Raw genomic sequence first — 20,496 nt, 5'->3', positions numbered from 1 at the left:
TATTCCCGGTCAAGGTCACTTATTTCAGTTGCAGGTACCCCAGCCACAAGAGGGGCTCATGCAGAAGGCAACCAATCAATGTATCTCTCTCACGTTGATGTTTCTCTCTCTCTCCCCCCGCCTCCTCCCTCCCTTCTATTCTCTCTAAAAATCAATGGAAAAAATACCTCGAGTGAGGATTTTTTTTTTTTAAAAAGTTATGACCCTGGCCAGTGTTCTCAGTGGTTAGAGCATTAGCCCATGCACCAAAGGGTTATGGGTTTGATTCCTAGTCGAGGACACATGCCTGGGTTGTAGGTTCGATACCTGGCCCTGGTTGGGCTGCATATGGGAGGCAATCAATCGGATGTATTTCTCCACATCAGTGTTTCTCTCTCTCTCTCTCCCCCTCCCTCACTCCCCCCCTTCCACTCTCAAAAAAAAATCAATGGAAAAAATATCCTCAGGTGAGGATTAACAAACACACACACACACAAACCCAGTTATGATCTTTAGAGAAGTAACTTCTATGAGCCTTAGTTACCTAATGTGTAAAATTGGGATACCTATTCATCAGTGTTTTTCATGAGGCCAACAGGATAACTAGATATTGTTAGAATTAACACACTTACCTGTGACCTGGAAGGGCGCCTGAATGAGCCGCTGCTGAACCCCCCTGAGTAGCTCCTCTATTTCCTTCTGTATGTTGCATACAACCTCTTCCATCAGCCCTACATCAGCTATTCCTTTCCAGAACATCAAAGTGTCCTCTGGTACAAGAGGAATAAGAAAGATGGTAAACAACGGATGCTACATATACTTAGGTACATTTCTACAATGTGTTAAATTCAAAATTATTTCAATTCAAAAGGATTCCTTTTTGGGACACTTCTGGGAAAAGGGAAAAATCTTTTGGAGTATTAGCTGCCTCCCTAAGTTGGTAACTAATTATTTGGCCTCTTTAGCAAACTAGGGACTTGGGATAATTGCCTCATTTTGTCATGCCCTCAATTTGTCATTGCTCTGGCTACAAGGAATAGGTATGTTCTTCTAATAAATATAAGATATTAAATGTTATTTATTTAAATAATTTAATTTAAAATTAAATATTTAAAATTTTAAAGTTAAATAATGAAGATATTAAAGGTATACTAAAATAAAGGTATATTCGCTCTAATCATATACTTCAAAAAACAAAGTAAAACAGTTGAATAAGCCGAAGCCGGTTTGGCTCAGTGGATGGAGCGTCGGCTTGCGGACTGAAGGGTCCCAGGTTCGATTCCGGTCGGGGGCATGTACCTGGGTTGCGGGCACATCCCCAGTGGGAGATGTGCAGGAGGCAGGTGATCGATGTTTCTCTCTCATTGATGTTTCTAACTCTCTATCTCTCTCCCTTCCTCTCTGTAAAAAATCAATAAAATATATTTAAAAACAAACAAACAAAACAAACAAACAAACAAAAAAAAACAGTTGAATAGGTGGTATTATAAACGACCTGAAGTCAAAGGCTATGTCTTTTCATTCACCTGTCTAGCATCTAGCAACAGTACTAACTAAAAATAAGCAGCAAGCCCTAGCTGGTTTGGCTCAGTGGATAGAGCATCAGCCTGCGGACTGGAGGGTCCCAAGTTCAATTCCAGTCAAGAGCACATGCACGGGTTGCAGGTTCAGTCCCCAGTAGGGGGCATGCAGGAGGCAGCCCATCAATGATTCTCTCTCATCATTGATGTTTCTATCTCTATCTCCCTCTCCCTTCCTCTCTGAAATCAATAAAGATATTTATAAATAAATAAAAGTAAGCAGCAATAAATATTTGTTAAAAGAATAAATAAATGGAGGAGGATGTGAAGCCTCTCCTGATCCCCTCTAAGTGAATCATTATTAATCACCATCTTCTAAACCATCTGCTACCTAATTTTTTCTTCTAACATCTTGCAGCTTGGTTTATCTAAGAAGTATACCAAAGTTGGAAGTAGTTTGACAGGATGAAAAGCATGGACTACAGTCAAACTCAGCTGAACTCAGCTCTGATACTTATTGGTTGTGTTACTGATATTAGGCAAGTTGCTGAACCTTTCTGAATCTCAATTTCTTCATGTGTAAAATGTGTCTGCGGGATGTTGCATTGATTAAAGTAAGAGGTTTGCAGCTATAATTAATATTAATATGCATGAGACAAACCGCCAAAAGTAATTAAAAGGCCTTCTGTGTCCGTAATTATAATGGTGATAAGGTCATAAAACTGTAAAATACCTGAGCCCATAGGAAATTACCTGAAATTTCCTCTGAGTCTTTCTTCACTCCCTCTTCTGTGGCCATGGTGACAGCAGCAGTGAGGGCCGAGTTCCATTCTAACCCTGCTTCTTCCATGCTCTCTTCTGAGATGGCAATCTGTGTGATGTTACCTAAAAACAGTCCATTAGCGATAAGCTCAGTAAGTTGTATGAAAAAGTCATAACTATCTTCCATCTCATACTCAAAGCCCTGTTATTTTAACATTTAGCTTTTTGCCTTCAGGTCCCTATATTAAAAACTAGAATCCTAGAAAAAAAGAAAAAAAACAAACAAACCTAGAACCCTAGGAAAACCAAGAAAAATATTGGATTTTCTCAAGAAAATCTGCCGTGCAAAGAAAATGTTTTCTTCTTACTCTGAATAGAAAGTGAAAGGTAACAACCCTAACCAGTTTGGCTCAGTGGACAGAGTGTTGGCGGACTGAAGGGTCCCAGGTTTGATTACGGTCAAGGGGACATACCCAGGTTTCAGACTCGATCCCCAGTAGGGGACATGCAGGAGGCAGCGAATCAATGATCCCCTCTCATCATTGGTATTTCTATCTCTCTCTTCCTCTCCGAAATAAAAATATATTTTAAAAAAGACAAGTGTGGACTCTACATGCTAGAAGATATCAATAATCAAGCAAAGAGCCCTGGCCGCGTGGCTCAGTCAGTTGTAGTGTCATTCCATATACCAAAAGTTGCAGATCCGGGGCACATACCTAAGTTTTGTTTTCAATTCCTGGTCAGCACCTATGGGAAGCAACCAACCATTCAATGATTCTCTGTCACATTGATGTTTCTCTCTCTAAAATCAATAAAAACAAATGCTCCAGTGAGAAGCCTATACAATAAACTAGAGGCCTGGTGCACAAAATTTGTGCACAGAGGGGGGTTGTCCCTCAGTCCAGCCTGTACCCTCTCCAATCTGGGACCCCTTGGGGGATGTCTGACTGCTGGTTTAGGCCCGATCCCACCCTAAACCAGCAGTCAGACATCTCTCTCACAATACGGGACTGCTGGCTCCTAACCGCTCACCTGCCTGCCAGCCTGATCGCCCCCTAACTGCTCCCCTGTCAGCCAGATCACCCCCAACTGCCCTCCCCTACTGGCCTGATCTCGCCCCCAACTGCCCTCCCCTGCAGGCCTGGTCACCCCTAACTGCCCTCCCCTGCTGGCCAGATTGCCCCCAACTGCCCTCCCCTGCCAGCCAGATCACCCTTAACTGCCCTCCCCTGCTAGCCTGATCGCCCACAACTGCCCTCCCCTGCCGGCCATCTTGTGAGAGTCATCTTGTGTCGGCCATCTTGTGACGATGTGAGGGCAGCCATCTTGTGGCAACCATCTTGTGACGATTTCGTGCAAGGGTGTTGCACGATGCCACCTAGGCTTTTATTATATAGGATGCCTAATATGCTAAGTGTCTGGTCATCCATTCAACCAATCAAAGTGTAATATGCTAATGATATGCTAAGGCCGCTCAATGGCTTGCTATGACATGCACTGACCACCAGGGGGCAGACAGTCAACCAGTTGACCAGTTGCTATGATGTGCACTGACCACCAAGGGGCAGACACTCCAACTGGTAGGTTAGCTTGCTGCTGGGATCCAGCCGATCGAGACTGAGATGGGCCAGACATGCCCTGGAGCCCTCCTGCGGTCTCTCCCCAGCTGGCCAACCTCCTGTGTCCCTCCCCAGCCCTGATCGGCCCTAATCGTGCACCAGTGGGGTCCCTCGGCCTGGCCTGCGCCCTCTCACAATCCAGGACCCCCTCAGGGGATGTCGCAGAGCTGGTTTCAGCCTGATCCCACAGGCCAGGCCGAGGGGCCCCACTAATGCACAAATTCGTGCACCGGGACTCTAGTTAAAAAATAATAATAATAAGCAAAGAAGTAATATCAATATGGACAATAAATTAAGTAAAGGAGCTTTGGCCAAATAAAAAGGAAGTATATAATTTCACAGCATTTTTCACTTTTCAAGTGAAAGAGTCACATGAACAAAAATTCAAACTGCTAGATATTTTATACTTTCCTGAAAAGACCTTAGGTTCCAAGAGATTTGGCTTCTACTCACCCAGTCAATACAGAATATTAGGTCTGATCAAAAGAAACCTAACGAGGCATTTTTAAAGCATAGTACTTCCCTTATATCCTTTAGTTCTTGTGACTCTGTCAGATATATTTATAAGTCTTCTGGAAGTAGTTGACACATATTCTATCTAGTAATCTTGAGTGTGCTAATCTCCAGCTGGACTAACTGAATCCTTAATAATAACCTCACATGGCTACATCTGTCCTGGAGATGGGCAGGGAGCCCTAGTCCCAAACTCAATATTATGGAAGTGTGTCCCCCATCCTGTCTCAATTGTGAAGAAGCCTCAGCTTGGTTAGCCAGAACCCTTCCAGACAGAGCTCTTTGATCCTTTTAGCAGAGTCTCCAGAGTCCATCCCAGCCAAGGATAAATTGTCTTTGATACATCGCAGTTCAACAACTGAAAACCATTCACCATTCTAATCCACCTTCCTGCTTTAACCACTAATAGAGCATAGAATTTTAAAAATAGTCTAAATTCAAAGATATGCCAAATGGTACCCAAGTGAGATTACTGAAAAAGTATTAGAACTATTGAACCATCTTTCTAATGTTTACCATGCATTGCAAAAAAGAAACAAAGGAGGAGGTCTGGCCAATAGGAATCATTTGGGAGAAAACAAAGATCTGTTTCTAAAGCATGGAATCCCATCCAAGATTACCATGACTTGACTTTCAAGGACATCATTACTCATGAGATTTGAAATTAAGAACCCCAAAGAACATTGGGGGTAAACACATAATACAATATACAGATCATGTATTATAGAACTACTAGAGGCCCCTCAGTCTGGCCTGTGGGGATCAGCTGAAATCAGCAGTACTACATCCCCCAAGGGATGTAGTAGTGCACGAAGCGGCAGGTGGCCGGGGAGTACCCCAACCCCGGGCCAGGTGCTGCACCACTCCTGCTCATCCTGGCCCAGCTACACCTGCCTCCACAGTCCCAGTCTGGATGAGGGAGGGGCGCGCAGGGAGAGTGTCCACGAGAGAGGCTTGCGCCCCTACAGCTGTGCTCGCCAGCCAGCCGTGAGCCTGGCATCTAGCACCTGTTCGTCAGCTAAGCGGCACTCCCGCTGTGGGAGCGCACTGACCACTAGGGGGCAGCTCCTGCGTTGACAGACTGACCCTTGGTGGTCAGTGCTCATCATAGCTACCAGCCAGTCATCCAGTCACTTAGGCTTTTATATACAGTGGGGCCTTGACTTATGAGTTTAATGCATTCCGTGACGGAGCTCATAACTCAAATTACTCGTATGTCAAATCAAAAAGTGAACAAGTGAGTCACATGATGCTGGGCTGATGTTGTGGCGTTCACTGTGACGTTCGCTGCGCCAACTGGAGGTGGGGTATCTGAAGGTGGCTCGTAACCCGAATTTTAGCTCGCAACTCAAAGCAAAAATCGGCCGAGAGACGGCTCGTATCTCGAAAAACTCGTTAATCGGAACACTCATAAGTCAAGGCCCCACTGTATATAAATAACATCTAAAATCTATATAATTTCACTAACCAATGTCACCCCAATAAAGTCAATAAAAATTTAAAAAAAGGAAACACAAAAGAGAAATGAGGGGGAAATGCTACTGAAAAACACAATGTGTTTTCAGGTGGTTTCCTACCCCCTACCATCGACCGAAGTGGGTGTCTGCACCACACTTGTCTGCTGTCCTGGCACTGGAGCTCTTGCACTGCTGATCAGAAGATCAAATTTGGTACTTCTGCAGGTATTGGAGCAAACCTTGTCATGCTGGTAAAAATCAATCTGTCCGGAGTCCATCATTTTCCTGCACAAAAGGAGACAAGAAGTATCACTTCAGCCTGCACTTTGGAAACTAGTGAGTCTCCTCTATAGGTTAGTGAAACCTAATAGTATTAAAAGTCATTAGGTTGCAAAGATTCTAATTAGGACTATAAAATTTTCATTGGTCCTGCCCACATTTACAAGTACTCCTCTTCCCTCCCTAGTCTACTCATGAGTACTTTTTCTTTTATATCCCACTATCACTAAGCTTTAGATATACACTCCTGACAATAGCTAAGTTTCCCCACAGGATCTCAATGAAACAAAACCCAAAGGGGAAAAAAGACTACCTCATATCCAAGCACAATTAAGGAATGCCACAACGGAATTAGAATTTTGCGATGAGATTCTGATGTGTTAGTATTCCTAGACCAGCAAGATCTGTTGTCTCTTTTGGAGACCTAAAACTTCAGCATATTTCTTTCCTTAAAAAAAAAAAATTGATAACAACTCTCCTATAAATACAAAACAAAGCTGATTATACTAAACTCCCACTATAAAATATCCTTAGAACTGAATTCACAAGACATTATGATAGTCCCTGAGCAAAACCATGCAGTATTTTCATTACAGTAAGTATGTTATATTGCTACTTGGCTTTCACTAAAGATTTTTAAGACATTCTTGTTCCCTTTTACATTTGGGGAAACTTGACATATGCTTGTTTTTCTGGGCAAATAAAATGGGCCAAGAACAACAAAAATGAAAGTTAAAGGTATTTCTCCCCAATTTCATTTAACTACTGATTTCTGCATATAAATCATCTGTAATGATTTTTTTCTTTGTTTCTGACTAAAAAAAATAGTATGTGAAGAAAAAAATTAACATTTTTTTGTGAAAAATATAAAGAAAACAACTACCCTTTTTAAAAAATATCCCACAACACAGAGATCACATCAACATTTTGGTATATTTTCTTCTACTAAATTTTACATATGTAGTAGTTGGAGTGTCATGTGTATGTGTTTTAACACAATTAAAATCACACTGTTTAAAAAAAATTACAGTTTAATTGATTTTATATTTTGTCTTCATTCTTACACATAAGCATTTTTATGTAAAAACTCTTTAGAAAAAAAAAAACTCTTTAGAAATATTTTAATGACTACATTGTATCCCACAGTATATACTCATATATATTTAGATGAGCCATAATTTACTTTACATATACTTATATTAAAACAGACTAATTTTCTTAATAAATAATGTTGTAATGAACATATTTATGCTTGAATCTCTACAAGCCCTATGGATTTTTCTTAAGACAGATTCCTTAAAAAGAATTAAAGACAAAGGGTAAGGTGTTGAAACATGAGACTCTTCAAACATGTTCTGTGTGGAACTTTTAATTTTTAACCACATTTTAAAATTTTCTACCAAGAGGTAAGTACTCAAAGAATGAGCACTAATGTTAATCAACTAATGTTAATTTTCAGACGGAAAAAAATTACAATAGGAAACTTGCTGCATAAAGGGGGCGTTGGGAGTAATAAGCATTCTGAATTTTATTTCTGTGGTACAGTGATGGCACGGATTGCATTCACTGTGCATCACTGGTACTTATTAATAGCACCCCTCTACTTTTACCAATTATCCCAGGATTTGCCGGTCAGCCTAAACTTCTCAGTGGTTGTCACGCTTCCTCAGCACCAGGCTTAGCCTGCCTATGCTTGGTGATCTCAAGCAGGACTGTCATCTGTTCTTGAGTTTCTCTGGCCAGAGGATCCTACCCAACATCCTAAAAAATTGGCCCTATATACAGGGAAGAGTGAATTTGATTCACTCTTCTTTCAGAGTTTGTTTTTTATAAACAAGTTGATGAAGGTCAAATAATACATGGATTGCTTAAACTAATCCGTCAGACAGAATAAAAATTTCAAATTAAAGAGAAAAGACTGAATTCTCTCGATTCTACCATGATTAAGTGCCCCCAAAGTCAGTTGAAAGTAAGTTCTTAACTATTGGAGCTCACCTGAGCATGATTCCACCCAGACGAATAGCTCTCTTCCAGTCTTTTAGGGTGGACTTGCCAGCCAGATGTACAAAATGTTTGGGGCTGATCAACTGATCATTGAACTAAAGTAAAAAGAAAAGTCCAAAATAATCCAATGTCAACTTAGGCAGGTCAGAGGAAAACTAAGAGACGATTCTACTTGTTATGTACAAAAAATACCCAGATGACATCTTAAGTCATAAACCTTGTATTATTTAGCCTTCTGCCCTATTGTACCAGAGAAGATGTCCTTCTCTGAGCACAGTGCCCTATCCTGGTACAAAGCTACAGATGACATTGGGAGCATCAGAGATTAATATACTAATTAGTGTTTAAAATCAATTTATGGCCCTGGCTGGTGTTGTTCAGTGGTGAGAGCCTTGACTTGTGTACCAAACGGTCCTGGGTTCGATTCCTGGTCAAGGGCACATACCTAGATTGTGGGTTCACTACCCACCCCAGATCTCGGTACCTGCAGGAGGCAACCAGTCAATGTGTCACATGGATGTTTCTCTCTCTCTCTCTCTCTCTCTCTCTCTCTCTCCTCCTCCTCCTCCCTAACTCCCCCTGCACCTCCCCCTGCCCCCAGCTCCTTCCCTCCCTTCCACTCTCTCTGGAAAAAGCAATGGGAAAAAAAACACCCTCAGTAAAGATTAACAAAACAAAATAAAATTCATTTATGCCATGAATCAGTAGTTAGATCCAATGTCACAAAGGCTGTTTAAATAAACCGAAGTGATCTATCTAGCCCTAATGACGTGATTCAGGATGTGGCAGAAAGAATAAATACAGTAGGAACCAATAGCACTGCAGAGTATCAAAACTATGTAATCTTGCCTGGCAGGCATGGCTCAATGGTTGAGTGTCGATCTATGAACCAGGAGGTCACGATTTGATTCTCGGTTGGGAAACATGCCGGGGTTGCAAGCTCGATCCTCAGTGTGGGGTATGCAGGAGGCAGCCAATTAATGATTCTCTCTCATCAATGATGTTTCTATCTCTTTCTCCCTCTCCCTTCCTCTCTGAAATAAACAAAAATATATTTAAAAAAAAACACAAAACTATGTAATCTTTAATGAATCTAGGATCGTGCCACTGATGGTGACAACTATCTATGTGTATAGTTGTGGCTATCAATGGGGACAAAATAAGCAATAATTTCGACACTGTGCTCTCATGATTATGTATTTTTATTCAGTAATAATTTTCAATAAACTCTACCATAATGCACACCAGGGTAAGGCATTGATAGAGATGGAACTCCATTCATTCATTCAACAAATATTTATTGATAAATACACCAAGTACCATTCCTAAGTGCTGGGGATACAATGATGAACAAGATAGACAAGTTCACAAAAAAAAAAAAAAGACAAGTTCTCAGCTCTCATGGAACTTGTATTCTTTTTTTTTTTGGTATTGATTTCAGAGAGAAAGGGAGAGATAGAAACATCAATAATGAGAGAATCAATTAGCTGCCTCCCGCACGCCCCCTACTGGGGATCAAGCCACAACCCAGGCATGTGCCCTTGACCGGAACTAGGACCCTTCAAGCCATAGGCCAATGCTCTATCCACTGAGCCAAACTTTAATCTAGGTCCCATCAGAATAAAATTTTACTCCCAAGTTATTTTTATCTACTATGATGCAATGGGACTATAGCCACAAAATTAAAAATACTGGCATGGCCCTGGCAGGTTTGGCTTAGTGGATGAAGCATCGGCCTGCAGACTGAAGGGTCCTGAGTTCAATTCCGGTAAGGGGCATATGCCCAGGTTGTGGGCCTGATCCCCATTAGGGAGTGTGCAGGAGGCAGCCGATCAATGATTCTCATCATTGATGTTTCTCTCTCTCCCTCTCCCTTCCTCTCTGAAATCAATAAAGATATATTTTTAAAAAATACTGATATGGTGGAAAAGAGAGATTAGGCACTGAAACCATGCCCTTTGAAAACAAGGAGCCCCAAAATAGGTTCCAGCCAGGAGAAAAGACAATTACCTTGACACATTTCACATTTATTCCTGGACATACAAACTTCTTCCAGAGAAGAATGGCTTTGCTCTCCCCACAAGTTATAGGGTAAGCAATTTCCATATCTTCATTTGCTTCTATAGTGCTTGCATCTGAAAATGGAAAAAATATCAGTGATTTATTGAACACTCTTTCCCAAAGCTTAATTCAAAATCTTTAGTCTCCTGGTTCCTCTCAGGGGTTAACAGTTTACATTAGCTGGTATTGTTTAGAAATCCTCTGGAAAAAGTTAGGCATAACCGTTGTCTTACTGAACTCCCACTATGCAACACTGTGCTATATGCTTTGATGTGCTTAATCTTATTTAGTTCTTGCAACAACCCTCGGAGATACTGATTGTTTTCTGTTTTACATAACTGTAATGTGGGACTCCAAAAGGTAAAGTGACTTTCCCAAGGATATAGTTAAGAAATGAGAAAGTAGGCTCCAAACTTAGGTTTGCCTAATTTCAAAATTTCTTTCCACTGACTGCCTTCCACTGAACACCTTATCAGTCTTCATCAGCAATTTCCCTACTGACAAGAATCAACCTTGAGGCTCCAATTTCTTTGTGGGATTTTTATAGATGAAAAATCTTTTTGCTTGACTTGTGGATCAGTGGTTGAGCCTCAACCTATGGCCCAGGTCACGGTTTGGTTTCTGGTCGAGGCATATGCCTGGGTTGCAGGTTCGATCCCAGTGGGGAATGTGCAGGAGGCAACCAATCAATGATTCTCTCTTATCACTGATATTCTGTCTCTCTCCGTCTTCCTTCCTCTCTGAAATCAATTAAAAAATTTTTTAAAATATTTTTAGCAACTCTAGCAATATGATGTTAAACAATCAACTGAAGGCCCTAACACCTTAGTCAGTGGTGTCTCTAGATCAGCGAGTTCTCAACCTGTGGGTCGCGACCCCACCCAAGCAGTGTGCAGAGGCTTTTGCATATGAATGACCTGGCCCTTTGCAATCTAAAATTACCTAACAAACTGCAGCTGGGTCTGAGAGACCCAGAACATCCAAAAGAAGGCCCAAGGCCTAAGACCAGGGATCCTCAAACTTTTTAAACAGGGGCCAGTTCACTGTCCCTCAGACTGTTGGAGGGCCAGACTATAGTTTAAAAAAAAAACTATAAACAAATTCCTATGCACACTGCCCATATCTTATTTTGAAGTAAAAAAACAAAATGGGAACAAATACAATATTTGTATTTGCATGTGGCCCGCGGGCCGTAGTTTGAGGACTCCTGCCTAAGACCATCGGAAAACACATATATAATTACATATTGTTTTTGTGATTAATCACTATGCTTTAATTATGTTCAATTTGTAACAAAGAAAATACATCCTGCATATCAGATATTTACATTATGATTCATAACAGTAGCAAAATTACAGTAGCAATGAAAATAATTTTATGGTTGGGGGTCACCACAACATGAGGAACTGTATTAAAGGGTTACGGCATTAGGAAGGTTGAGAACCACTGCTCTAGATGTACCACCATCAAATTGGTAGCTGCAGCATTGATAGGGCACACTGAGTAGGGTGAAAAAGGCACCAAGTCAAGAAATCTCAGCTAGGGAAACTAAGGTCAAATGTACTAGAATAACAAAGACTCACCAATCCCTTCTTCAATTTTGTGTATCGTGTGAGTTTCTACTGCCACGACTGCTGTGTTGTTCTCGGACCCAGCTTCATAAATCCTGTTGTAAAAGTGTCCATCGATAAACAAACTACATAAATCATGAAAAAATTAATATTCACAGCATGGGGGTTAGGAAATTTCTTTTAACCTATCTCAAAGGACTAAAATAAATATACTTCACAACTGTATGTAGTGCTTTGACTAGTTCGCCATTGTTTTTAAACTCTAAGCTGCCCATGACTGCTTAGCAGCTACTACCATGGAAATGAATCAACAACTTTCCGCACTTTAGAGCGAAGTTCCTCTTGCTACTTATTTACACCAGACTTTTCCCTTCATAACTTTAAAACCTCATGATAGAGAAACCAAGACGGCGGCATAGGTAAACACCTGAAATTGCTGCCTCGCACAAACACTTCAAAAATACAACTAAAAGACAAAACGGACATCATCCAGAACCACAGGAAGGCTGGCGGAGTGAAAATTCTACAACTAGAAGGAAAGAGAAAAGCACACTGAGACTCAGAGGAGGTGCGAAAGTAAAGTGCAGAGGTATGGAGGCGCACGCGGAAAAGGCTGGCAACTGAGGACTCGGTTGTCTTTTTCAATCGGGAGGGAGTCTCAAGCTCCCGACTGCTCTGAACTCCAGTTCCGGGCGAGATTCTGGGGACCCAGACTCATACGGGGAGAAACTGGACTGTCTGGCATCGGGCAGAACTCGAGGGCGGCTTTCTCTCAGAGGTGCTTGCAGCGATTACCAATTATCGTGGGACACTGAGACCCAGGGTCTCTTGGGGCAGGACTGAGGATCAGCCATATCTGTTTGCTGACCCTGTTGATTCCCTGAGGCCCCGCTCCATGCAAGCTGTGCGCAGAGGCTTTTGCATATGAATGACCTGGCCCTTTGCAATCTAAAATTACCTAACAAACTGCAGCTGGGTCAGAGAGACCCAGAACATCCAAAAGAAGGCCCAAGCAGCTTGCACTGCTTCAGAGCTGGGCCTCATCTGGGCACCTCCAAACCCCAAACAAAGAAGAGGAATCTGAAGATCTCTCCATAGCTACTGCTGGGTAGCCTCAGGCAGAGGCTAAATTAGCACCTCCTTAGAGATCCAAGAGCCAGGGTACCCAGTGGTCAGAGTGGGACCATACAGATTACAACTCCTCAGATCCATAAGGGACACACTCAGGGGGCAGACTCAGTGAGCACCAAAGCCCCACTGAAGCAAGTCTTGCCCCAGAAGGGTGTCTCCAGCACAGAAGTTCTCCCACCGTAAACACAGCTGATTCTCACAGCCATTTGGCCTGGAGGTCAATTCCTCCCAGTGACACCTACAACAATCAAGGTTCAACTACAACAAGACTGTGCACACAGCCCACAAAGGGGTGCACCAAGAGTGTCCACCTCAGGTAATTGGGGAGGCTGAGCCACTGGGCCCTATAGGACACCTAGCACAGAAAGCCACTCTATCAACACAGAGAAGCATAAAAAATGCGGAGACAAAGAAACAGGTCACAAATGACAGAAATGAAGGAAAGCAAACAACTGGATATAGAGTTCAAAACCACGGTTATAAGGGTTTTCAAGAATTTTCTAGAAACTGCCGATAAATTTAGTGAGACCCTCAAGAAATCTAGTGAGACCCTCGAGGTTATGAAAAAGGACCAACTAGAAATTAAGCATACACTGACTGAAATAAAGAATATTATACAGAGATCCAACAGCAGACTAGAGGATCGCAAGAATCAAGTCAAAGATATGAAATACGAAGAAGCAAAAAACACCCAACCAGAAAAACAAAAAGAAAAAAGAATCCAAAAATATGAAGATAGTGTAAGGAGCCTCTGGGACAACTTCAAGCGTACCAACATCCGAATTATACGGGTGCCAGAAGAAGAGAGAGAGAGGAAGATATTGAAAACCTATTTGAAGAAATAATGACAGAAAACTTCCCCTACCTGGTGAAAGAAATAGACTTACAAGCCCAGGAAGCCCAGAGAACCCCAAACAAAAGGAATCCAAAGAGGACCACACCAAGACACATCATAATTAAAATGCCAAGAGCAAAAGACAAAGAGAGAATCTTAAAAGCAGCAAGAGAAAAACAGTTAGTTACCTACAAGGGAGTACCCATACAACTGTCAGCTGATTTCTCAATAGAAACTATGCAAGCCAGAGGGAGTGGCAAGAAATATTCAAAGTAATGAATGCCAAGAACCTACAACCAAGATTACTTTATCCAGCAAAGCTATCATTCAGAATTGAAGGTCAAATAAAGAGCTTCACAGATAAGAAAAAGCTAAAGGAGTTCATCACCACCAAACCAGTATTATATGAAATCCTGAAAGGTATCCTTGAAGAAGAGGAAGAAGAAGAAAAAGGTAAAGATACAAATTATGAACAACAAGTACATATCTTTCAACAAGTGAATCTAAAAATCAAGTGAATAAATAATCTGATGAACAGAATAAACTGGTGAATATAATAGAATCAGGGGGATAGAAAGGGAATGGACTGACTATTCTCGGGGGGAAAGGGATGTGGGGGTGCAGGAAGAGACTGGACAAAAATCGTGCACCTTGCCAAAGCCGGTTTGGCTCAGTGGATAGAGCATTGGCCTGCGGACTGAAGGGTCCCAGGTTCGATTCCGGTCAAGGGCATGTACCTGGGTTGCGGGCATATCCCCAGTGGGAGATGTGCAGGAGGCAGCTGATCGATGTTTCTCTCTCATCGATGTTTCTAACTCTCTATCTCTCTCTCTTCCTCTCTGTAAAAAATCAATAAAAATATATTTAAAAAAAAAATAAAAATCGTGCACCTATGGATGAGGACAGTGGGGGGGGGGGGGTAAAGGCAGAGGGTGGGGTGGGAACCGGGTGGAGGGGAGCTATGGGGGGAAAAAAGAGGAACAACTGTAATAATCTGAACAATAAAGATTTAATTAAAATAAAAACAACAACAACAAAAAAAACCCTCATGATAGCCCAGCCAGTGTGGCTCAGTGGTTGAGTGTCAACCCATGAACCAAGAGGTCACTGGTTTGAGTCCCAGTAAGGGCACATACAGGAGGCAGCTGATCAATGTTCCTCTCTTATTGATGTTTCTATCTCTATATCCTTCTCCCTAAAATAATCAGTAAAAAAATAAATTTTAAAAAACACTCATGAGATAAAGTGTTGTTTCAAGTATAATAAGGTTAAGTCATAGTAAAGAATTATTCTAACAAAACTAAAAGGAATACTGCTGGACAGTTCAAAAAGCAAATGTTGAGCATAGAAGTTGATGGCCCTTGTTGGAATCTAGGCACTAAAGTATTTTTAAGCACTTTAGCATTTTTTAAAGCACTATCACCCAACTATTGACATGAGCAGAGTATAGTGAAAATAAGTAAGAGATAGACTATGCCCAAAGTGACTAGCAATAACTAGAGGTACCACTTAGGGAAAGTGTCTTTCTAAAATGTTTCTAAGAAATGGGCTCAAAATTACCTAATAGGATACATCAATGTCCTTTAAATTCTATAATAAACCTAATGTGTTAATTATTGCATCTTGCTACTTAAGAGCACCTCCTGAATAATCTCCTTTGCATCAGGGATTACCCAGCCCATAGTTACACCTTTTGAATTTCACACCAGAAGTTAACTGATAAATGAATAAATACATTTGTATGTCCCATAGGACTTTGTTCAATTCTTTATGTCTAAAACAAGCAAGTTCTCTTCCCTCTCTCACTTCCCAAACTACTCTTCTTCCTATACTCCCTATCCTTGTGATGATACCACCTAAAATACCGGAGCCTAAGAGAAAAGCCTGGAAATTACATTAGATTCCTCCCTTTCCTCCCCCTCAACTTACACACGGTCAGTCACCAAATCCTGCCAGATGCATCTTTAACACTAGCCATCCTCCCTATCTCTGCTTCTACTGATACTGCATTCAGGCTGCATAACTGTTAGTCTGAACATCTCTCCTTGCAGCTACCTGACCTTCTATATTCCCACAAGCATAATCATGTAACTCTCTCCTTAAAACCCTTTAAGAACCCTTGCCGGTTTGGCTCAGTGGATAGAGTATTGGCCTGAGGACCAAAGGGTTCCAGGTCCAATTCTGGTCAAGGGCACATGCCCGGGTTGCTGGCTCAATCCCCAGTAGGGGGTGTGCAGGAGGCAGCCAATTATTCTCTCATCATTGATGTTTCTATCTCTCTTTCTCTGGGAAATCAATAAAAATATGTATCTATTTTAAAAGTTACATGTGGGCATATTTTAAAACCAATGTAGTGTTATTCTATTTTGGGGTATTTTTTTATTGATTTCAGAGAGGAAGGGAGAGGGAGAGAGAAATAGAAACATCAATGATAAGAGAGAATCATAGATAGGCTTCCTTCTGCACACCCCACACTGGGGTTCAAGCCCACAACCCAGGCATGTGCCCTGACCAGGAATCAAACCGTGACCTCCAGTTTCATAGGTCGAGACTTAACCACTGAGCCATGCCTGTGTGTGTGGCGGGGGGAGGGGGGGGGTTGTTTTATTTTATTTTATAGAGAGGAATAAGGAGAGAAGGGTGGGAGAGGAAGAGAGTTGGGGGGTGGGAGAAACATCAATGTGAGAGAGAAACATCAATTGGTTGCCTATCATATGCACCCCACCAGAGATTGAACCTGAAGCCTAGGTATGTGCCCTAACTGGGAATTGACACACAAGCTTTTGGTGTACAGAACGGACGCTCCAACCAACTGAGCTACTGGCCAGGACTAGTGCTATTCTGAAAGAATCATCTTAGACACTTGTTAGGTTCTATGTATTTCTGTAGAGAGACTATTACCAGACACTCTACTTTTGCTTCATAATATACTTCTGAAAATGAAAATATGTACATAAAAAATACTTGAAAAAGTATAAAATGTGATATATGTAAAAGGTAAAAAGACAAAAAATGTTCTACATATTGAAATAAAAAATATTTATATAAAATCTGTAATCATTTCTTGCCTTTTGTATATAGTCTTTACCAATATATTCCCCACAATTCATACATGTACTTTGATTGTTTCTTTCCTTCATATTTGAACCTGAAGCCAATTAGGTTAAGTATAACTGAGGCTAAAGACTAATACCTGATGATTTCCATCTTTGTCTCAAGTGTATTAAACTTATGAGACCTGTACTTCTTATCACTAGTATCAGTATATTTTTTCCCCACTCATCTTTATAAAATGGAGCTAAAGAACAATAAATATTCAAATAATTAAAAAACATAGTTCGAAAGCCCGATCAGCGTGGCTCAGTAGTTGAGTGTCGACCTATGAACCAGGAGGTCACGGTTCGATTCCCAGTCAGGGCACATGCACAAGTTGCGGGCTCCATCCCCAGCAAGGGGTGTGCAGGAGGCAGCTGATCAATGATTCTCTCTAATCATTGATGTTTCTATCTCTCTCTCCCTCTCCCTTCCTCTGTGAAAAAAAGAAAAAACATTAGAAAACAAACAAACATAGTTTGAGAAATCAACTGAGCATCAATTGTCAGGCATTTCAAAATGCAGTCCTTCAAATGTTTATTCACAAGCTCATAGACTAAAATTCAGTATAAACAGTGGATTGGAGTCAATATACGTTATACAAAGATGCCTATCTGATCAAGCAATGAGATTTCCAGAAAAGGCAATATAATTTAGAAAATAAGAGACAGACAAAAAGAAAAAAAGTGGAACTAAATCTTCAAAAGAATTAAGTCTCTAAGCAATAGAGAAGCTTTTTCTGTCTTTAGTAGGAATAAGACAAGTGACAACTGGAGCACTTTTTAGAAAAATTTTTATAAGAATTTATTTGAACCTGGCTGGAATGGCTTAGTGGTTGAGCGTCGACATATGAACAACTAGGAGGTCTCAGTTCAATACCCACTCTGGGTATATGATGAGGTTGCAGGCTTGATCCCCAGTAAGGGTTGTGCAGGAGGCAGTTGATCAATGATTCTCTCTCATCATTGATGTTTCTTATTTCTCTCTCCCTCTTCCTTCCTTTTTAAAATCAATAAAAATGTATTATATATTTTAAAAAATTTATTTGAGCCAAACTGACAACATGCTGGAGAGCAAGATCTCAAATGTTCCTCGTAGCACTTTGGAAAGATAGAAATAGCCGAAGCCGGTTTGGCTCAGTGGATGGAGCGTCGGCCTGCGGACTCAGGGGTCCCAGGTTCGATTCCGGTCGGGGGCATGTGCCTGGGTTGCGGGCACATCCCCAGTGGGAGATGTGCAGGAGGCAGCTGATCGATGTTTCTCTCTCATCGATGTTTCTAGCTCTCTGTCCCTCTCTCTTCCTCTCTGTGGAGAATCAATAAAATATATTAAAAAAAAAAAAAAAAAAAAAGAAAGATAGAAATAATGACTCCATATGAAAAATAAAGCTGGTTACAACTAAAGGACCTACTTTTTAATTCTTCATCATGTACCAAAGGGTATGTATATGTGTAACAGATAAAATTCCCACAAAAGAGAATTTGAATAAGCATACATAATCTGTTGGTGCCAAAAAAATTTAAATCACTCTATTATCTCTATGTCAGGAATATGTATCAACTTTCCCTTATAGATCCTAGAATATTGCGTAACAATATTTAGAAATGTCAGCAAACTATGTTTATATTTTTAAAACTAAAAAGTCCTTATCTTACAGATACATACTAATGTATGGGATTTGCTTTAAAAAAATTCAGGAGTAGGTGGATGTAGAGATGAATAAGACTGGCCATGTGTTGATGATTGTTGAAGCTGAGTATGGGTGCTTACACTATAGTATTTTCTTTATTTTTGTGTAAATTTGAAATTTCTATACTAAAATGCTTTTAAAATTACCAAGAGAGGTTGATTGTCTTTTCCAGAAGTGTTTAAGACAAGGTACACTATTTAGTTGATTAGGATTGGATCATATGTTTGCCCAAGAACATTGTAAATCATATGAAGAATCTTTCATACATTCCCCAAGATAAAATAACTACCCTTTCTTTCTCTCTGTAGATGCAATTCTTTTTTTTTTTTTTTATGCAATTCTTATTTAACCTTCAAGACCACAGACCATTTTTTAAAACTTATTTCTTTAAATTCATAGCGGTCCCTTGAATTGAAAGTACTTCCTAACCATGCCATTCAGCACTTTTTAGATTTTGCCATACAAGTTATCTCTTTACCTATATACTAGAGGCCCAGTGCATGAAATCATGCACAGTTAGAGTCCCTAGGCCTGGCTGGTGATCAGGGCTGATCGGGGCCTTTGTCCCGCCCGGCTACCAGCTGCTGGCTGCGGCCTTCCTTCATTCCGCGCTGCCCCCTGGTGGCCAGTGTACATCATAGCAAGCAGTCAAACTCCTGGTCAGTGGAACTCCGGAGGGGACAATTTGCATATTAGCCTTTTATTATATACTAGAGGCCCAGTGAATGACATTCTTGCACAGTGGGGGGGAGGGGGGCGCACGAGGGGGTCCTCAACCCAGCCTGCACCCTCTCGCATTCCGGACCCCTTGGGGGATGTCCGCTGAGGGGTCCTTAGCGCTGCTACAGAGGCAGGAGAGGCTCCTGTCACTGCCGCTTTGCTCCCCAGCTGTGAGCCCAGCTTCTGGCTGAGCGGCACTCCCCCTGTGGGAGCACACTGACCACCAGGGGGCAGCTCTTGCGTTGAGCATCTGCCCCTTGGTGGTCAGTGAATGTCATAGTGACCGGTCGTTCCACCATTTGGTCTATTTGCATATTAGCCTTTTATTATATAGGATAGGATATGTATTTTTGGTTTGCACAGCTAGACTGCAAGCTCTATGGTAATGGTAACAATGTGTTATATTTCTTCCAACACCTTTATAATACATTGTATAAAAATAGGTAGTTAATGCCATTTGATTCAGTGACCCCACTTCTAGGAATATATCCTAAGAAGCCTGAAACACCAATCAGAAAGAATATATGCACCCCTATGTTCACAGCAGCATTATTTACAATAGCTAAGATCTGGAAACAGCCAAGTGCCCATCAATGGAAAACTATGCAGCTGTAAAAAAGAAGGATCTCTTATCCTTTGAGACAGCATGGAGGGACCTGAAGAGAACTTTGCTAAGTGAAATAAATCCATCAGAGAAAGACAAGTATCACATGATCTCATTTATATGTGAACTCTAATGAACAAAATAAACTGATCGACAAAATAAACCCAGAGACATTGAAGCATGCAACAGACTGACATATTTCTGAGGGAATTGGGGTGGGGAGAGATTAATCAAAGAACTTATATACATACTAGAGGCCCGGGGCACAAAATTCGTGCACGGGGGTGGAGGGGTCCCTCAGCCTGGCCTGCATCCTCTCGCAATCCGGAACCCCTCGGGGGATGTCGGGCCTAAACCAGCAGTCAGACATCCCTCTCGCAATCCGGAACGCTGCATGCACCAGTGACCATACTTTTCATACAGGTGAAAGGCATCTTACTGTTGTATGGGTAGCTACAAGTTTTTGCCCTGATTATGAAAAGTAGTATATAACATGATCCTTCTGAGGCAGTAGTACCATTTTCCCTATCTTATGGGTGGAAAAACTGAAGCAGAGAGAAGTTAAGTAGTTGGCTTTGTCACATAGTTATAAGTATCAGAATCAGGGCTGACTATAAAACGTGCAAGCCACAGTCCATGCATGTCATCGCTGCATCAT

General features: G+C 41.3%; 1 protein-coding gene across 7 annotated transcripts in view; it reads right to left on the bottom strand.

Annotated features, from left to right (window-relative positions):
• Positions 1 to 20,496, bottom strand: part of GMEB1 (glucocorticoid modulatory element binding protein 1) — a 41,637-nt gene that overhangs the window by 9,072 nt on the left and 12,069 nt on the right. For 6 of the 7 annotated variants that reach the window (XM_070404526.1, XM_070404525.1, XM_070404522.1 and 3 more), the window contains 6 exons: positions 11,778 to 11,890; positions 10,144 to 10,268; positions 8,125 to 8,228; positions 5,978 to 6,135; positions 2,253 to 2,384; positions 612 to 749 (listed from right to left, as the gene is read on the bottom strand). In XM_070404526.1, the coding sequence (XP_070260627.1) occupies positions 612 to 749; positions 2,253 to 2,384; positions 5,978 to 6,135; positions 8,125 to 8,228; positions 10,144 to 10,268; positions 11,778 to 11,890 (770 nt within the window). The remainder of the gene's footprint in view (positions 1 to 611; positions 750 to 2,252; positions 2,385 to 5,977; positions 6,136 to 8,124; positions 8,229 to 10,143; positions 10,269 to 11,777; positions 11,891 to 20,496) is intronic. The other variant, XM_070404528.1, reaches the window with a different exon arrangement.

Source organism: Myotis yumanensis, unplaced genomic scaffold (assembly GCF_028538775.1).
Source record: "Myotis yumanensis isolate MYYU_CA2020_CCGP unplaced genomic scaffold, mMyoYum1.0.hap1 SCAF_2, whole genome shotgun sequence".
Taxonomy (NCBI): domain Eukaryota; kingdom Metazoa; phylum Chordata; class Mammalia; order Chiroptera; family Vespertilionidae; genus Myotis; species Myotis yumanensis.
This window is presented reverse-complemented; position numbering and strand designations above follow the sequence as displayed.